The 18,803-nt window shown below is 33.2% G+C and overlaps 4 protein-coding genes across 7 annotated transcripts in view; 1 reads left to right on the top strand and 3 right to left on the bottom strand.

Annotated features, from left to right (window-relative positions):
• Nucleotides 1–8,653, bottom strand: part of Ror (tyrosine-protein kinase transmembrane receptor Ror) — a 188,181-nt gene extending 179,528 nt beyond the window's left edge. Inside the window, exons 1-2 of one of the 3 annotated variants that reach the window (XM_085662808.1) lie at nt 8,279–8,653; nt 6,953–7,319 (exon numbers count right to left, since the gene is read on the bottom strand). In XM_085662808.1, the coding sequence (XP_085518934.1) occupies nt 6,953–7,025 (73 nt within the window). In that variant the 5' untranslated portion in view covers nt 7,026–7,319; nt 8,279–8,653. Of the gene's footprint in view, nt 1–6,952; nt 7,320–7,442; nt 7,643–8,278 lie in introns of those variants that run through there. The other 2 variants (XM_035884907.2, XM_035884908.2) reach the window with 2 other exon arrangements.
• The window catches only part of LOC118449833 (uncharacterized), a 77,060-nt gene extending 62,684 nt beyond the window's left edge, over nt 1–14,376 (top strand). The window contains exon 3 of the mRNA XM_085662814.1: nt 14,266–14,376. Within this exon, the coding sequence (XP_085518940.1) occupies nt 14,266–14,315 (50 nt within the window). The 3' untranslated portion in view covers nt 14,316–14,376. The remainder of the gene's footprint in view (nt 1–14,265) is intronic.
• On the bottom strand, nt 8,909–13,487 carry LOC118449835 (uncharacterized). Of its 2 annotated transcripts, none has more exons than XM_035884943.2 (11): nt 13,348–13,487; nt 12,845–12,989; nt 12,230–12,710; nt 11,628–11,709; nt 11,362–11,533; nt 11,198–11,279; nt 10,626–10,727; nt 10,392–10,548; nt 10,033–10,251; nt 9,852–9,921; nt 8,909–9,051 (listed from the first exon to the last, which is right to left on the bottom strand). In XM_035884943.2, the coding sequence occupies exons 1-11, from the start codon at nt 13,410–13,412 to the stop codon at nt 8,983–8,985; spliced, it is 1,644 nt and encodes a 547-aa protein (XP_035740836.1). In that variant the 5' UTR covers nt 13,413–13,487; the 3' UTR covers nt 8,909–8,982. The 2 variants fall into 2 exon arrangements, with proteins under 2 accessions (XP_035740836.1, XP_035740834.1); XM_035884941.2 differs by lacking the exon at nt 8,909–9,051 and adding an exon at nt 9,596–9,748.
• Spt5 (Transcription elongation factor subunit Spt5) lies at nt 13,451–18,799 on the bottom strand. The gene is made up of 11 exons (XM_035884917.2): nt 18,486–18,799; nt 18,226–18,314; nt 17,583–17,838; nt 17,258–17,490; nt 16,682–17,180; nt 16,186–16,537; nt 15,512–16,098; nt 15,043–15,404; nt 14,552–14,953; nt 14,264–14,439; nt 13,451–14,172 (listed from the first exon to the last, which is right to left on the bottom strand). Exons 1-11 carry the CDS (start codon nt 18,653–18,655, stop codon nt 13,936–13,938), a joined length of 3,363 nt encoding a protein of 1,120 aa, XP_035740810.1. The 5' UTR covers nt 18,656–18,799; the 3' UTR covers nt 13,451–13,935.
• Nucleotides 18,800–18,803: the final 4 nt, after the last annotated feature.

Raw genomic sequence — 18,803 nt, 5'->3', positions numbered from 1 at the left:
TGGATAGATGGATCTATACATATAATATAGAGTTCCCTTGACTGCATGGAATCGTTTAATCTTTCTCGCTTCTCATAATAAATATTATGTGTTATTTTGATTAATATAAAAAAAAAAAAAAAAAGGAAAAGGAAAAAGAAGAAAAAATAACAAACGAAAATCAAAAAGAAAAGACCACCAACAGAATAGAAAAGAGTCTATCGAGCAAGCTGGTACTCTTTCAAAGCACGCAATTATTATTCTGGTCCAGAACATACATACATACATACATATGGATACCTACATATATCTGACAAAAGCGTATAAAATAATTGTCGAGATTCATCCATCCTACGTTCGTAAAGTAACGATGGCTGTTCCACGTGATATCAAAAGCGTGACGTACGGTGGGGTGCAAAGGGAATGGTTGGGTAGATAGGAGGATAGGATAGGATAGGAGAGGAGGATAAGGGGGAGGGGAAGAAGGCTGGTGAAAAAAAAATGGTGGACGGGACGGGTGCATAGAAATTTTTTTTTCTTTTTTTTCAGCGGCACAACGCGAAAGGTTAAACGAACTCAAAACTACGAACAATGAGAGAAAGAGATAGAGATAGATAGGTAGATAGAGAGAGAGAGAGAGAGAGAGAGAAACAGCAGGATGGAACATACACGATCGAGTAACAGCCTCCGGCAATGGCGTCGAACGCCAACAAAAGTTATGCACGTGTGCGCGCACGTGTATGTAATTCGATCGTATCGATGCTGGCCCGCTACCGACATCAAACGCAAACAGGATACGCGACTCTGGAATGCCGGAAAATGAACGCTATTCGTCGCTCCTCCCTCTGATTAACGTCTTGCGCTGATCTCGCGGATAGAAAATCGATCTCCCTCTTCCTCTGATTTGCCCGGCATACTCCGATAAAGTAAAAAACTTTCATCAGGGCCGCCGTGTAACACCCTAGAGAATTGGTACGCGAGAACAAAATTAAACGTTTCTGGTGTGTACCACACAAGAGAACACACAGAGAGAGAGAGAGAGAGAGAGAGAGAGAGAGAGAGAGAGAGAGAGAGAGAGAGAGAGAGAGAACACAGATTTGTCTTTAACATCGAACTAAATCTAATACTTCTAGTTTATGTAATCATCGTTCACGGACACTTTGTTAGATCAATGTATGGTAGTAGAGAAATATAGATAGATAGAGAAACTTCAGAAATTTTAGACAAATTAAAAAAAAAAAGAAATATCTCCAAGAGAGTCGCTTAGTTTGTTGACGTCTTATTTGTGAGTGTTGAAGAAAAACAAAATAAAAAAATTATTTGACTTATATATAACCGTGTCAAAAGTTAAAAAATAATGAAGTAAATAGATAAATTTAAAAATAATTCCTGCGACAATGTCATCGATCGTCTTGACTATATCGATCGCGAATTTTAACTCATATCTATCCACCATTTGTTTTCTTTCCACTTTTAATTATTTAAATTAATGGTCAAGAAAAGCGCGTTTTTTGGTACGGTCACTGTCCCGTCCGATGGCAGCACCGGGCGATGTCTCACTAAGATGGAGGAAAATCGTCGTTTTCGAAAAAAAAAAAAAAAAAAAAAAAAAGAGAACAGATCTAAATTTAAGTCACGGATTTATAACGCCCTCGCTCGTGCCGGCCATTGACTTTACGCGAACTCAACTTTCTCTCCTCCCTTTTTCTTTGCGTGCTGTCCCCGCGTACAGTATATATATATATATATTTATATATATGTCTATGTCGTGTATATCTGCGGTTCGTGGACCTTCTTTTTTTCCTCTCTTTCTTTCTTCCTATCTTTGTTTTTCTTTTCTTTTCTTTTTGTTTGTTGCTTTCCTTATTTCTCATCCTTGTCTCGTCCTCTCTCTCTCTCTCTCTTTTTTACTCCATCACTTTGAGACTATCATCCTTCCCACCACCCTGTGTAAAGTACTTACTACCTCTACCAAGGACCAAAAATCCTTTCGACCAAAACTTCTCGACCGAAGGAAAAAGAAAAAAAGAAGTAATAATAATAATAATAACAATAATAATAACAATAATAATAATAATAATAATAATAATAGTTTCCAACCCTCAAAAAAAGAATATATATATACATATTTAGTATACGCAACCCCTAACTAATTCAATCGAACTTGGCTGCTTGCTTGCGTTATCGTTAGAAAGTGAAATCGTACGTCAAAGAGGATTTATTATTCAGATTCACGTCAAACTTTATCATCGTCCAACGCGCGTCCAAATCGATCGTTGTGTCCATCCCCCTAACCCCTCCCGTATAGAGAGAAACACTTTCCCCATTGCGGAAGTTCCGTTGGTACTTTCCACCCTCTCCTACCTCCTATTCCTCCCCTCCCAGAAGTTCGAACGACTAACGGATGCGTTTTACGTTATGCGTGATATATTAACCCCTTCGATCGGGTTGCAACGAAAAAAAAAAAAAAGAAAAGTAGAAGAAGAAAGAAAAAAAAAGAAAAAAAAATAAAAGAGAGAAAAAAGAAAAAGAAGACTCTTCGTTTCAAAAGAGAAAAAAAAAGTCGGCGAGTTAATTGCAATGTGGATAAAGTGAACATGATAATTATAATAATTCATATAACAAATTAATTTTTAAATACTGATGTATGTGTATTTTTTCCCAATCAAATATGGCATCATAAAAGCTTAATTGAGAGAGACAGAGAGATTTTGAATTTGATTATTATTAATGTACTCGCGCTCATTAGAATTTTATTTGTAAGATAACTAAAGTTCGATTCGAATTTCAATTTAGATTATTCGACAATATCAATTCAAATATCAATAATGAAATACATCGAAAATATTTTTTTCTTTTTTCTTTATTTTATTAAGGAAACTATTAAGGAAAATTGAAAATATCCTATTAATTTACGTCGAATATATAAAGAGCAATTAAACGAAATTTCATTTGGATTAGACAAAAATTATTATTATTATTATAAAAATTATAGGAAAATAAACACACACACATATATACATAAATCCGCATACATGCATGCACAGAAATTATGACTTTTATATTAATAACAATAATAATACGTAAAAGAGTAGAGTGATGAGGTGAGAGGAAGGAAATGAAGGGGTGGAGATACGAAACGGATTACTTTGCAGTGTTCATGGCAAGTTCAATATCTCCTCTCATCAAAACCCCGTGTATTTTCTACGGTGCTAAGCTGGCTACGATAATTCAGCCAACGGCAAGAACGCGTGTCTCCATCACTACCACTACTACTACTACTACTACAACTACCACCCACCACCATCGTCACCACCACCATTAACCATCACCAACAACCATCGCCGTGGGATACAGTTTTCTTCGAGTTACGTGATAAACTGCACCGACGACGATATTTTACCGGTGATACCTTCGAATTTATTTCGCTTCGCGAACTAACCCCCTCTGGGCAACTCTATGGTTACACCACCCCCTTTTTACGATTTCCTTCCATTGTGTATCTAGAGTGTATGAGAAAAAGAGACAAAACACACGGGCGAATTTTAAGTGACTTTCTCTCTCTCTCTCTCTCTCTACTTATCTTATTCAAGATTTAAGAGGAAATTTATGAAGAAAAGTAATAGACCTAAAGTACATTCGTAATATTTTCAAGAAATCATTTAAATATTTGAATTTCTATTTAATATGACAGAGAAAAAAAAAGAGGAAAACATTGAATTTACATATTCAATCTTAGAAAAATATTTCTTTTTTATCCTTTATTTTCTATTCTATTATATTCTATTCTATTCTCTCTCTTCCTCGTGTCTATTTATTTTCCTACCTTAACCTTAGAATGAAAAGTTACACAAAAAAAATAGAATGTTGAATTAAAAGAGTTCTTACATGCATACATGCATATATATATATATATACACAAGATCACATATCCTCGTTCTACATAGATAGATATATCTATCTCGTGAATAGAATAACAGTCCACGATGTTCTCGTTTCGCTTATAACGCTTTGGTTAAACGTTTATCTAAAACAAACTTTTGACCGAGAACTTCGTGGAAAACTGGGACAGAAGTTTCCAGGAAGCTCTCTCTCTCTCCCGTCCCCCAACCCCTCTCACTCTCTCTCTTTCTCTCTTTCTAACATAAAAGCTTGACTTTTGAAAGAGATAAATACGAATAATTGCAATGAGAACTATGTACGAAACGTAATATTCGAAAATTCTTCTATACGATAAATATTTTTCATACCAACTACGTACGTACCGTATGTATGTATTCGTTAGCGTTCAGCTGATATAATATTTTTACGTATAATATTCTTTATTAAATATTTCAACAATTTATTATAATGGCGCAGTAATCCGTTCCTAGGACAGTTTCGAAAATATTTTCGTAACTATGTATTATAGTTGATAAAGCAATTTTCTTCGCGATTTGAGAGATTATCTACGTTGAAAAAAAAAAAGAAAAGGAAAAAAAGAAAAAGAAAAGAAGAAAAAAGGTCGAGAAAAAAATCCTGTATAAAATCTAATTAAACGCATATTTGTTTCCATTAGAATAATGCTCTTTCATTTAACGTTCGTAACTGCAATCTCTCTCTCTCTCTCTCTCTCTCTCTCTTTTTTTCTGTGTTTGTGTTAACTGAATCAACGACAGCTGTCGATATCGAAAAAGTGTCTGCGAGCTTGTAAAGGCGGGCTATTCAAAACGTGTTACAACAAAGAGTTACGTTCCTGCATCAAAATATAGACATATGTGAGTGTGTATGAGTGTATATATATATACATATATATAATTTTATTGAAATAAAAAAAAAATAGAAAGAAAAAGATAAAATAATTCAGAAGTGTATTACACATTCCCAATTCTATTATTTTTTTCTCTACGAATACACATACTGTACGTGCATTATATTGCAATAACCATCCGTAAAACCAAAAACTAAATAATGATAATATTTGACGTGGTAACAGTTAATGACCTACCTTGCATATATATATATATATATATATATATATATATATATATATACGTATCAAAAACCAGCATTTCATTTTCAAACGGCACGCTTAAAGCTCAATTATTTGGCTAATGTCCTCGAACGAAATTACTTTTAATCGAGAGAGCTCTGTACATTTTCACTTAATTATCCTACGCCATTAGCGAGAAACGCTTTAACTCGTTACTACACGCCATGTAAAGAGGATACACGATATATTTGATAATAAATCGCTTCGTTTCGTTTCATTTCATTTCATTTCATTTCGTTTAGTTCATTTGTTCATTCGTACGTATACGTTCACGATGCTAATATACCTTCGTCCAAACGAGATATTACGATTGAATTTGTTTAGAGCGCTGACGATAATGATTCATTTGTAGGAATGATTTTCTGTGTTAAATTTTGTACCAGGAGAAAGAAACAAAAAAAAAAAAAAAGAAAAATAAAGAAAAAAATAACCATAAAAATTAAGAAAACGAAAAAATAACGGGGTTTAGTCGAATTATCAATGTTATTATTTCGATTTACATATGTACATATGTACCTACCATATACGTAGAGTACATACGAGATGCGAATGTCAAACAGGTCGAAACAAGTCTCCTCCACCTCCGCATAAGCGCGTACATGTATATATATACTTATATATATGTACTTATATATATATATATATGTACTTATATAGATGTGTGTGTGTGTATAGGTTGTACCGTTCATAGATGTCCGAACGAGCAAATATTTCAACGAACGATCGATTATAAAAAAAAAAAAGTTTAATTAATAAGAGAAATTTCGTCAGCCCTGAGAGTCCATCTATAACAAAAAAAACGCGTGTAAAGATGTTTCTTTTTGTTTTGTTTTTCAATCGTGATCTTTCCAAAGTACGAAGGACGATCTTAACCTAGTCTTTATATTCTTATTTTCTTTTTATTTATTATTATTACTACTATTATTTCTTTAATGGATTTATAATTGAATTCCATTAATTTAGTTTACTTTCAGATGACTATAATATTTGTTCTCATTCTATTGTTATTGTTGTCGTTTTTTTCTTATTGCACATTCGTACAGTCATACGTGATAAAAAAATTGCTATTGCGTCGTTTACTAGATAATCGATATTTTGAGCATTAAAATGATCGATTTATTATATCGCAATTTGAAAAACAATCATTGAACTATACGTATATTTTCGTAAATCGATTTTTAATTTATATCTACTATGGAATATGAATTATAGTGCAGTATGAATAATAGTATGAATCTGTTATATAAGTCGTTTATCATGCAGTTTATCTCATGAAATGCATATTCATGGTAGACATTTTTTACAAGACGTAATATTGATTGGAAATTACACCTACCACATAAATATACAAAAAAAGAAAAAAGAAAAAAAATTATAGATATCCATTAAAAGAAAGAATAAATATATAAATAAAAAGCTATATTCCATAAACTCGAAAAGGTTGCGACTAAAAGGAAAGAAAAAGAAAAGAAAAGAAAGAAAATAAAAATTACACGCACTTTGTGCGAGACCGTACAAATACTTTTCTAATAAACTTTCTTGCAACTTCAATCGATAGGGACATATTTATAAACGAAAATCCTATATACTAAAACATTGGTATTAGTTTCACAAAAAAGAGAAATTTTTTCTTAACGAATAAATATAATTTCACTCGTGTCAATTGCGAGATACGTATTTATTTACCCATCCAAAAGAAAAATTTTCAAATATAATTTCTCTTGTCCTTAGTTTGCAAGACGATACGTATTTAGTTACACATTCCCATCCATGTACGTAAAGCTTATATACTCTAACTGTACATAGATCAAATATATATAAAGAGACATTGGTATTGGTTTCGCAGGAAAAAAAAAAAAAACAATGGCTAAAGAAGTGAAGAAGAATATATAAAAAAAAAAAAAGGGGGGGAAAAAAAAGAAGAAAATGACGGTTACTTACCTTGTAAGACGTTCGTGAAAATAAGGAGAAGGCATAGCAGAAGAGACAGTTTCCTGGAATCGCCCGCTTCCATGTTGCGGCTACTGTTCTTGGCTATGTTTCACGTATGTGTATGCGTATTGTGTACCCCTTGTCTCTCTCCCTCTCTCTCCTTCTCTCTCTCTCTCTCACATGTGACAAACTTCAGTTACTTTTCTTTTCTGTCTTTCTTATTTAATTTTTTTTTCTTCCCGGGCCAAACGCACACGCGACCACATGCACACACATACACATTAAGGACACTAACGCGATTCGATTATTTCCACCATCTCACAAACGAACACACGTATACATACGCGCGAACGCGCCCGATATGGATAAGGGGAAACTACAAAAAAGTGCAATAAAAAGAGATCAAAAAATGTTCGAAAAAAAATGGCACAAATGAGTTAAGTACGATTACGTTACGTAAAATTTATGAAAAGATTTGTTGAAAAATTGTTATTGTTACCGTTTTTCCTTTCTTTTCTATTTCTTGTTTTCTTTTTTCTTCAAAAAGTATTCTCGTATAATTTGATAAAATGCACGCCAATCGCCGTTGATACGTGATCAATGTGTCCTCCCAACGTTCTCTTTAGAAAACGCGCCAGAACGTACGCTTTCAAATGTTTCGCGCGGGCTTTCGCACTTATTCGAATGAAAAAAGTTCAAACGTCTTTCCCTCCCTCCCTCTCCTCCCACGCCGCACAAGCGCGTCACCACACACGATTTACTTACTTGTCGATACAAATTTTAATTATTTCAAGAATTATATATATATATAAAAATGTATATATATGAATTCGTCAAGATTATTCTTCGTTGAACTGAATTGAAATATTTCGAGGAACGTTGACAGGCCGTTCATCCATCGTGCTTCTCATAACGTTCAAATTCTCGTTCTATTACGCGCCAAAATTTCAAACGCATAAAATGTCTATAACGAAAAAAAACAAAAGAGAAACGTCGATATCGTCGTCCACGAATACGAACGATATTATCACTTTAGAAAAAGATCGTCTCGTTTATATTTGAAAATTATAACGAAACGTTATTAATTTGTTTCATTTGAAAAAAGAAGTCTTCAAAAAAAATGTAATTCAATCACGATTAAAGGAAACTTCGACGATCGCGTTTCGTATTTGATTCGAAATATTCGTTCGGTTTTCTACGTCGATTATCTTCGAACGTTAATTTTTCACGTAGATGACGACGCATCGCACAAATATATCGAAACAATTTTTGTCTCTTTTCTTTCTTCTCTCTCTATTTGTCTTGATAATGATCGAAAGAAAAAATGTCCGTTACCGAATATAACGCGCGAGACCCTTATCCAGTTTCTTCTCGTAATAAAAGTAAAAGCTGTACACGATCCACCACCAACGATGTGCAGCACGAGACTGACATCCCCTCCGCTCTTTCAACTGCTCGATTAATTCAAGATGGCGCATCCAGTTCGCGCAGCTTCTCACCCTCTCTCTCTCTCTCTCATGCTCCCTATATCCTTCTCACTCTTCTATCCTTCTCCGTCTCGACCAATGGCAATGCCGGTGTTCGTTACTTTCGATCCCTTCCTCTCTTCTTTAATGCTCGCAACAAGTTGCAGTTGAATCGTGTAATACACGTTGATCTTTGCCGTATTTGTTTTTTCCCTTTATTCTATTTATTTTCTTTTGTTTCGTTTCGTTTCGTTTTTCTCTTTGTTCGGTTTTTTTTTCTTTTTTTATTTATTTTCGGTTTTTTTTTTCTTTTTCCTTCCGTTTCAAAAAAACGCGGTAACGAGCACGCACTTACTACGTTTGAAACTGGTAGAATGCATCGACGATCGTCATTTTTATTTTCTCGACGAGACAATTTACTCTTTTATTTTTTTTCTTTTTCTTTTTTTTTTTCTTTTTCTATAGAAAAGATCTACATTTATACTTCGGTCTATACCAGTACATCTATATTGATCAAAATTATACTGCTAAAAATACGACGCGTTCAATTCATTATCGTAATTAATTAATTAATTATCTTCTTCGTTTCCCTGGAACCTCGGACACCGTGCTAGATGCATCGGAAGTGTAGCAAACATTTCGCTGGGAAAAGAAAAATGAAAAATAAAGAAAAGAAAAATGCAATAACTATTTCACGTATCTCATCCTCGATCGAACGCTCACGCTTATGATACCAAGTGTGACAAAATTACGCGATAAACACGCGAGTTTAGAAATGGATCCCACTTATACGTAAATGGAGAGAGAGAATAAAAATAGATTCTATCAATGATTACTTTTCCGAAAAAATTAGGTTATATGTTTAATGTCGACCGTTAAATTCAAGGTGATATATCAACGCGTACGCATTTGATTGTTGGATTTCGACCAATGAAATGCGTTGAAACAAATGAACTTAAAATGTTCCCACCAAAACGCAATTTTCTTAGAATTCGGACAACGGCGAATGTAATCTTTGAGGTACCCGAAATTTTAATGCAACTTTAAAACTTTTTGGGATTAGGTGAATAAAAAACTCTCCCACTCTTTTTCTTAGTTCTTTATGCATGATCGGAATATATTTTAACCTATCTCGAAAAGTTTACTCATAACAGCTAATATCTTATGTTAAATAATAGAAATGAACATTTCTTCCATTTCTTCTGTACACTAATTATAAGATCCTATTTCGAAATCTTATACAAAAATGATCCATTTTGATAGAACGTTATTTTGTATTTTTTGTTTCTACATATGAGAAATCCATTCCTAAAGTTTCGCAGCGTAATTTTGTTACATCCTGTATAAAGATTGATTATAAATTAAAGACCAAGTCTATTTTGTTAGAAGCAATAAAAAAAATAATATATACATATATATATATATATATTTACGATACTTACTCTAAATATCGTTCGTTCTACAGGAGAACTCGAAGGTGATGCCGAAGTAGATTTCACGTATTTTTTCCTCCTGCAACAAATTTAAGAGTATCTCTAAATGATATATTTCAATGTATTTACCAATTTGTTTGCGTGTTTTCTTTTTTTATTTTCTTTTCTTTTTTTTCGTTTCTCATCTCACTGGCAAATTCTGCTTCCAGATACTGTGTCTTTGCTGGTGTAACTAATAGCGGCTAAACAACGTTCCTCGTCGTATCGATCCTGACAACCACCAGGACATCGTCCGAACTTGTTTTTATACCACTCCTTTAGTTTTTCTATTGGTCCCATCGGGACGATCGTTTTCGAGACTCTCCTCTCACATTTAGAATAATCAGTATTTTCGTAGAGCACTGCGACTCTATAAAAACGATTGGTTGCGCTATTTATTGGATCATCATTTCTCAACAATTTTTAATCAATGCTTTAAACGAAATATCATTTATTATCATTTTTGCGTAATAAATGGAACGGATGTACATACGTAATGTATTAACTTACGGTATGTTTGGAGATTCACACGGTGAACATTCTTCGGAATGTCTGCTGAGATATCTGTAGCAAACTAGACTCAAACCAACCAACAACCAGACCAATAATGCACTTACTACAGCGATTATAATCAATTCGGTAGTTCCAAACATTATAACTTCATTGTCTATACACGTAGAGAATTATATCTTTAGATTCTATATATATATAATATATACATTTTATATATTTTTGTCGACTTACTCTTATAAAGAGGTGGTATGTCATCGATTGACACGCTGTCGTGTACGATTTCCATTTTCGGCATAACTTGATAAGAATGACTTTTGATTTTCATATTTCCTTCTGAAAGAAACAAATAATATCCATCGATTATCACGGTGATCTATGTACATATGACCTACTCATTTGCCAAATTGATTTACTCTAAAAGTGGAGAAATGTGATGAAATAATATAAATTGTTATTTAGAATTCCCATTTAAAATATAAATTCAAATAGAATGTATAAATGCAGACGTAGTTTTCATCTAACAACATATTAGAATAATCATTATTACTGAAATAAATTATTTTATTATTCGATGACAAACAAAAATTATGTCATTTAATGGTATTAAATAAAGGAAATTAGAGAAATTTATTATGAATATAAAAAGTGAGAAGTCGCGTCAAATACTTCGACGCTTAAATTTTTTAAAATTCCAAAAGTGGAGTTACTCAACTAGGCTTGTGAACGTGACATATGTACGTAATGTATTTAAAGAGATTCAAAAATTTATTTATATATCCACATATATATATATTTATTTATACCTGTCTCTTCCAATGAGAAAATTACTCTCAAAACTCCACCGAATGCTGGATACCATTTTTCATCGTCCAAATGTCGTTTTACCTATATTACGTAAAATAATATTTAATTATCATAGTGTTCTCGATATTAGAAAAATATAATTTTAGAAAAACTCACAACGTACTGATTGCTGCAGCCAAGAGAAGAAGTTTCTATTGAAATTATCCAGGGCGTCTTTTGTTTTCGACCTCGATACGATACACTTCACGCTGGCAATGTAATATTTAACGAGAACGAACGCCGATCGTTCGGAATGTAAAGACTGAAGGCTGTTCGATTTGAATGGTACGGCGATACTATGTATAGGAGAGTATTATTAATTATTAATACAAGATGTGAATAAACGCTATACATTCGAGAATACGTACGAGGATTAATTTAAAAACAAACCTATTTGGTTTCGTTTCGTCGTCCAAAAATGGAATAGGAACAATCGTCGATTCTTCGTCGACATCAGAATCATCGTTGTATCCTTAAAAAAATGATTAAAAAAAAAAGATATATATATATATACATATTATTGTCTCTTGTAACGCTATGTAACTTTTAAGTTATACGCTTATGTATATGTATATACTTTCTTTCTTTGTTTTTAAATTTTGTTTTATCATCATTATTTTTATTATTATTTGTATTATTATTTCTATTATTGTTATTATTTTTTTATTTTTCCTTATATAACTTCTTAGTATATTATACTAATTCATTAGTAATTTTATATGAAATTGTTTTTCAATGGAATATAAAAGAGAAATTTCAATTATAGAGAATTTATAATATTTTCTTTTTCTTTTTCAAATAATTTATAAATTACACTCAGTATATTGTATACCAGTGTATCTATCAGTAATATTATTATTTGAAATCAAATCAAATTTTTTAGGATAGACAAAAAAATCATAATAAGAATATAGTATAAAAAAATGTACAATAATGTAAAAAAATTATTAAAACAAAACATATATATATATATATATATTTAGCAAAAATACCTGCAGGCAAATGTCTCCTCGATCTTAATCGATAGATATATCGTTTTTTCTTTCTACGAGCGGAACTTCTTTTAATATGACGATTATTTCTATCTTCACGAATAGGATATGTAATTAATCCGTTACAAGCTACGAATGATTCCGATGGTGTCATTACGATTGGCAACGTTTTAAATGGTGTAATTTCACCGCGTGACTTTGACCAACCATTCCCATTCGTATGAAGGAAATCTTTAAGCTCGTCGTAAAGCTCGAATAATTTTTTTGCGTTATGATACTTGATGTTCCCTGCATAATACGATTGTTTTGTAAATGGTAATATGTAAGCTCGCAAATAACCGCCCATTGCATCGGCCAAAGCTTTTAGCATCAAATGTTTAGTTTTTCCTATTGAAAGCTTTCGTACGGACTCGAGACAAATATGAAAGTAATCCATTAACAATGCTATATATTGGTCGTTCTGATAATCGATGACCTTCATCTAATAAAAAAAAATTGTATAGGTAATTAAAACGATAACTATGACGTTAAGTCGTCGTCAACCTTGTTAATCTGATTAACGTCTCGTCGTCAATTTGTTCTAGATAATTTTGTTCTCTCCCTCTTTTTCTTTACCTTCGGTAAAATATCTTGAAACATACGTCGACTATTCAAAATGGTAAAATCCTCGCTGGTCCAACAACGTTTCATATAATCGCCTTTCTCAAACAATACCGTACCAATGTTCTCGTTGTTCCTCAAAACTTTGTTGGCTTTTGTTCTACATTAATAATAATACAGGTATATTTATAAATAGAATAATGGTACGATAGAAGTAGCGAGAAGATTAAAGGATCCTCGTACAAATGTTTTAGTTGGTAATTTTTCTTTCTTTTCTTTTTTCTTTTTTATTTTTTGTTTATTATTATTTCTCGGTTTTAATTCGGACATTACGATTTTTACATTTATCTATCTCGATAAATTTTAAGCGGTACTTAATAATAATAATAACAATAATAATAGTAATAATAATACAAATATGATTCGTAAATATGTTCTTGAGGACATTAGGTGATACCTTTTATACCTTTTTTTACTTTTCTTTTTTTTTTAATTACACATGCAAATTATATAAATACCTTTGTTCGTTAGAGGTTATACTCATTACAAGTATTAAAAGAAACCATGAAGAATGTGGTTTCATGCTCCGTATGGACAAATCTCAAATATCTACCCGTATGATTTTGCTTTTTTTTTTTTTCACTTATTTCTTTTTTCTTTTTTAATGACTTTTCAATTAAATTTCTTTTTTCAAAAATCGTTCAACGGCCTTTTCGATTTCTTTAGTTCTTCCGTCACGATCTCGTCGTCCATTTTTTACAACGCGACGAACTTCACATTGCAGATTGAAATCGAATAGACATTTATGAAAAAAGAAAATAAAAAAATAAAAAAACTGACGAACCTACAATACCTATGAAACAACACATGTGACCGCTCTCTCTCTCTCTCTCTCTCTCTCTATATATATATATACTCATCATATATGTATATACATGTATATATATATATATATACAATACTTCCATGTCCATACATTTGTCAGTTAATCCATATCATAGTATATCTTACCAAAGATTAGAGTTTAATTAAACATTCATAATAATAAAAAATATTTCGAATTAAATGTTACACTTTTTAACTTATAGAAATGAAAATTTTGTCGATTAGGATGACTTCATTTTACATAAAAATCGCAAATGCAACATCTTAACTTCGTCGGTATTCAATTTGACGACACCTTCTTGATTATCTATAGAGAGTAAAGTTCCAACAGCTTCTCGTTCCTCACCAACTATCACTTTAACGCGATCTCCTCTCGACGGTACTACAGGTTCCAATTGATCGCAAACTAAATTAACAACTCTGTCTTCGACGGGTAGAAAGACGGCACACATTCCAGCCTAATATTGGAAAAGTAGAAATTTTATTCAAATAAATGTATTATTTATGAGAAATCTTACGAATTAAACTGAAAAGTTGTTTAATACTTACAGAAATTCCACGTATAACACCTTGCTGTCCTGCTAATGCTGGATCAGGATGAGAACCACGAATGCGTACTTCAATGTCTGTTGTATGCCATTCACTGTTACCAATCATACCAGACCCAACACCACTATCTAAACCTGCTCCAGGAGTTTGCGGATTGTACGGACTTCCTGCTACTCCTAAAAAATACAAACGTATAACTTAAACAAGAAAAAAAGAAAAACCAACAACAATATCTTATCCTTTTATAAGAGATTTATAACTTATTAAATAAAATATCCATTGTCTCACCTGGTGTCATAGGACTGTAACCCATAGGCGATGGAGTGGCGAATGCTCCATGAGGACTGGTTGTATATCCAGTCCCACTTGGTGACGGTGTAGCAACGTAACCCGCAGGACTTGGACTAGCAGTTGCACTACCCGCTGGACTTGGACTAGGTTGATACGTACTGAAACTTTGTTCGGATCCATACATGGTACCCGGTGTTTGAGGTGTAAACGGACCACCGGTAGAAGGATAACCAGATACGTATCCTGGCGAACCAGCTTCTTCCATGCCATAACCATCGAAGTCGTTTGTTCTCGCTGGTGTATTGGTGATTGTAGGATCCCAAGCACCTGACTGACCTGGAGTCCTTGAGCCATCGTGAGATGGCGTCATAGAACCATAATGAGGCGTACGTGAACCATCTGTAATAGAAATATAATCATGTTTAAATATTATAGACGTCTGAAGGGAGGAAAAAAAAATATAAAATGTTATTGCAAATGATACGCACTTTCGTACATAGGCGTTTGAGATCCGTGCATAGGAGTTTTCGATCCGTCTCTCGCGTACATTGGTGTTTGTCCACCGGCCGTATAAGCTGGTGTACGACTGTAACTGCTGAAACCACCGTCCTTTGTTGGTACACCTACGTTTGCTATGTGAGATCTGTCGACGGATATCGTTTGACAAGTTGAGTGTAGTTCTACGCGCGCAGTAGTTTCCGTAGCATCTTTAACTATGCCTACGTTTCCTTTATAAGGTCCTCCAGTTATTTTTATAGTCGTTCCTATTAACTCTCTGTCTCTTCTTGTACCTCCACCACGACCTCTGCCTCTACCACCGCCGCCGCCACCTCCTCGTCCCATTCCACTTCTATACAAAAAAAAAAAAAAAAAAAAAAAAAAAAATTATTCGTATATTGATTATAGATTGAAAATAAACAAATAGAAATTAGAAAGCAAATATATGACGATACCAACCCACTGGGATGCATAGGAGAGGCGATTCTTGGTGACATAAAACCAGAGATTGGTGACATAGACGTAATAGCCGATTTATTTCCACCAGAAAGCTGTAAATGTCTCGTTTTGCAGACGAATATTCCTCCATTGTCAACGAACATTCGCGAATGTAAAAATGCGAAACTTCTATAGAGATGTTTTATTTCACCTCCCCTACCAGCATGCGGACCGTCGACCACTTTAACAATATCTTTCTTTTGTATTGAATTTTGTTGAGAATCCAACGCCACTGCGTTTCTATTCTCCCGACGTTTCGTTAAACCCTGTGGCCTAGCTTCGATCACTTTACCATGCATTGAAAGAACGTGAAAATTTTCACGTTCTAAACGTACTATAACGCCGACCGTTTGAGCATCGAGTTGAACCAAATCACCCCATTGAAATTGGCCTAAACTATCAACACCTGTTGCCATATCCGAGCATAATTGTAAATCCCTTGGTAAAACTTCCAATTCGTGCATTGATAAATCAGAGAACAAAACTACTCTGTTTTGTTCGACTCTAACGATTAAACCTGTATCACCTTCGTATCGTCCAGCTACTACCTTTAACGTTACAACATATATACGTAATACAATTAATTATAAATCATAATTTATTTATTTATCATTTATATTAAAACGTATACGTACTTTAACATGATCGCCCATGGTAAAGTATTTTCTCAATTCCGTTGCTTGAAATTCTAAAGCCTCCTTCAACTCTTCGTGTTTTGGCATAACCATTATTATATTTCCGTCTATCGAAACTATCTTTCCTTGCAAATTTATCAATTCGCCCTCGCATACTTCGACATTATCCCCGTTACTGAACGAATGTGTCACAGCTTGATCCTCTTTTCCAGCTGGTACTCCTGTTGCCGGTGTTCCACTTAAATCTATCTCGACACCTTCAGGCGCTTCCTCAAATCTTTCCAATTCGGAAAGAGACGGTTTAACACCCTCTGCTATAATAGCACTCGTTGTGAAATTCTTGTAGAGGAATCTGATAAATACAATTTAAAAAAAAAAAAAAATATATATATATATACACACACATATATATATATATATATATATATATATATATATATATATATATATGTAATATTAGAGGATTATTAAGGGTAATTAAATAAAATGTAGTTACCCTTTTCTGCTATATCTATTGCCTTCGAAAATTAAGAAATCTCCATCACTGGTAACTTCTCCTCCGATAGCTCGAATTGCTTCAGGATCAAATGGTTTTGCAGGTGGTCTTCTCTTTTTTCTTCTTTTCAAAGCTTCAGATTCGCTTTGTGCCGTTCTTAAAGCACCACGTGGCCGAGTATAATCTATTCTTGGGAGTAGCTTCAAGTGTACTTGATTCTGCGCTAAGTCAACATAATCCACCTGTGCTATATCGTCTTTATAAATGCCTCTTTTTAATCTGACCCATTGTTTAGCTTTTAATCCTGTTTGTTCTTTAACAACCCTTAATACATCAGTCATTTCCTTAATTGGTACCATCTGTTGTTTCCATATACCCATTCTTAAATTACCTACATTTTCGATAGCAGCCTTTATGTGCGGTTGTTTGTAGGCTTCTATATAAATATATCCTTTTACACCTTCAGGTACAACAACCGATTTTATTTGGAGCGGTTCTCCTATAAGAGAAATATGAATGAAACTTATTAAGAAATAATAATTAATTGTATTAGAATTGAAAAGAACATATAAATACCAGAGAATTGGTACGTAATAAACTTCCGCATTAATAAAAGTACAGTTGCTCTTTCTTCCCCGATACGACATTTTATCATCCAAAGATTTGGATCTTTAACTCCGGGTAATAAAGTTTGTTGTGTTATTTCATCGCTCATCTCTTCACCTCCGTCACCAAAGTGACGAGCAGCCGCAGATTCGTCCGCATACTTTTTCCTCAAGTATTCTTCTATTTCGTCTTCTTTTTGTGAGCTAATACAAATTAATCGCAACGAGATATAATTATAATAATTATAAAACATATGTAATTATTACTTTTTAATATATTAAATATTAAAACTTACTCCCAAAGATTAGTTCCTCTACGTCTTCCTTCAATTTCTCTTGCAGTAGGTCCTAATTCATCTACTTCGTTTCCTACAATACCAATTTCTTGTGCTCCTTCTTCCCATTCCTCGTCATCTTCAACTTCGTCATCTACTTCAGCTTCATCAATGATAAATCCACCAAATCTATCTTTTTTCTTTTTCTTTCTAGGTCTGTCATCGTCTTCTTCCTCTTCCTCTTCGTCATATTCGCTACTGCCATCCAAATCTTCACCTATAGTCATAGAAAACTTACTCTTTTTTTATTCATTCGCAGCGTACGATATTATAATATTATACAAAGTTCTTCCAATTATGATATTTTTTGAATGTTTCATTTGACTCTTTGAGATAGAAAAAACATTTATTACAATACTTGCCAAATTCATCTCCATTATATCCATTCAAAGTTAGATGTAAAGTTATAGGTTAGTTGTAAAAAAACTGAAGGTAATTTCAAAGAAAAATAAAGAATCGACAAAAGATCTGTCATAATCATTTTAATTATCTCTTAATGTACCAGAAATCATGTAATACCAGATAAAAAGATTTTCTATTTGGCATATTAATGACAGAATAATCTAACCTTATTCTGATAATCCAGATACTCAAAATATTTTACCTTCTGGTTCTTCTTCGGGTTCCACTGCCTCTTCATCGCCAGATCTAACTTCCTCAGCTTCGTCAGCTTTTGCATCTCCATCTTCTGACCTAAATATTCAAAGATGGTGGATAGAAAGAAAAAATTGAAAAAAAGTATCATATGGATTTTCGTTTAAAAATTAAGAAATAAAAAAATGATAAAAAAATAGAAAATAAGATAGAGAAAATAAGAAAAGACGAAAAAGAAGAAATTAAAAGGAAAGCATCCACAAGACTTACCCTGATCCTGATCTAGAACGGGATCGAGATCTAGAAAGACTCCTCGAGAGAGATCTGGAAGGACTTCTACTTCGTGAAACGCTACGATTTTCTTCCTGATCGCTTTCACTACCTCCACCGCCGCGATCACTCTCGTTATCAGAAAAATTACTTCCCTCCGATTCGGACATTTTTCTTTTCTTATTTAAAGAGAATTATTATTCTCATAAGAAATAAACATTAATTCCACGTATACAAAGCAATACTGATAGAATCCTAGCAAAACACACATACTAAAGGTTACATTTATTCCGTTTACTGGCAATCAGTGTTGACAAC

The sequence above is a fragment of the Vespa mandarinia genome, chromosome 19, assembly GCF_050613455.1.
Source record: "Vespa mandarinia isolate Hongniang chromosome 19, ASM5061345v1, whole genome shotgun sequence".
Lineage (NCBI taxonomy): Eukaryota > Metazoa > Arthropoda > Insecta > Hymenoptera > Vespidae > Vespa > Vespa mandarinia.
The sequence above is the reverse complement of the archived record's forward strand: the minus strand, read 5'-3'. Positions and strand labels throughout refer to the sequence as shown.

Bases quoted from the DNA above. Each gene is read 5' to 3' on its own strand.
- LOC118449835 (XM_035884941.2), bottom strand. From the start codon at position 13,412: ATGAAACCACATTCTTCATGGTTTCTTTTAATACTTGTAATGAGTATA. The intron at 12,711-12,844 runs GTAAAGAAAAAG...TTTTTTTATTAG, and splicing joins TTCAAGATATTTTACCGAAG to ATGAAGGTCATCGATTATCA. The intron at 11,280-11,361 runs GTACGTTGTGAG...TACGTAATATAG, and splicing joins TCTCTTGGCTGCAGCAATCA to GTAAAACGACATTTGGACGA.
- Spt5 (XM_035884917.2), bottom strand. From the start codon at position 18,655: ATGTCCGAATCGGAGGGAAGTAATTTTTCTGATAACGAGAGTGATCGC. The intron at 16,538-16,681 runs GTAACTACATTT...TGTATTTATCAG, and splicing joins AATAGATATAGCAGAAAAGG to ATTCCTCTACAAGAATTTCA. The intron at 14,954-15,042 runs GTGCGTATCATT...TTTCTATTACAG, and splicing joins TCAAACGCCTATGTACGAAA to ATGGTTCACGTACGCCTCAT.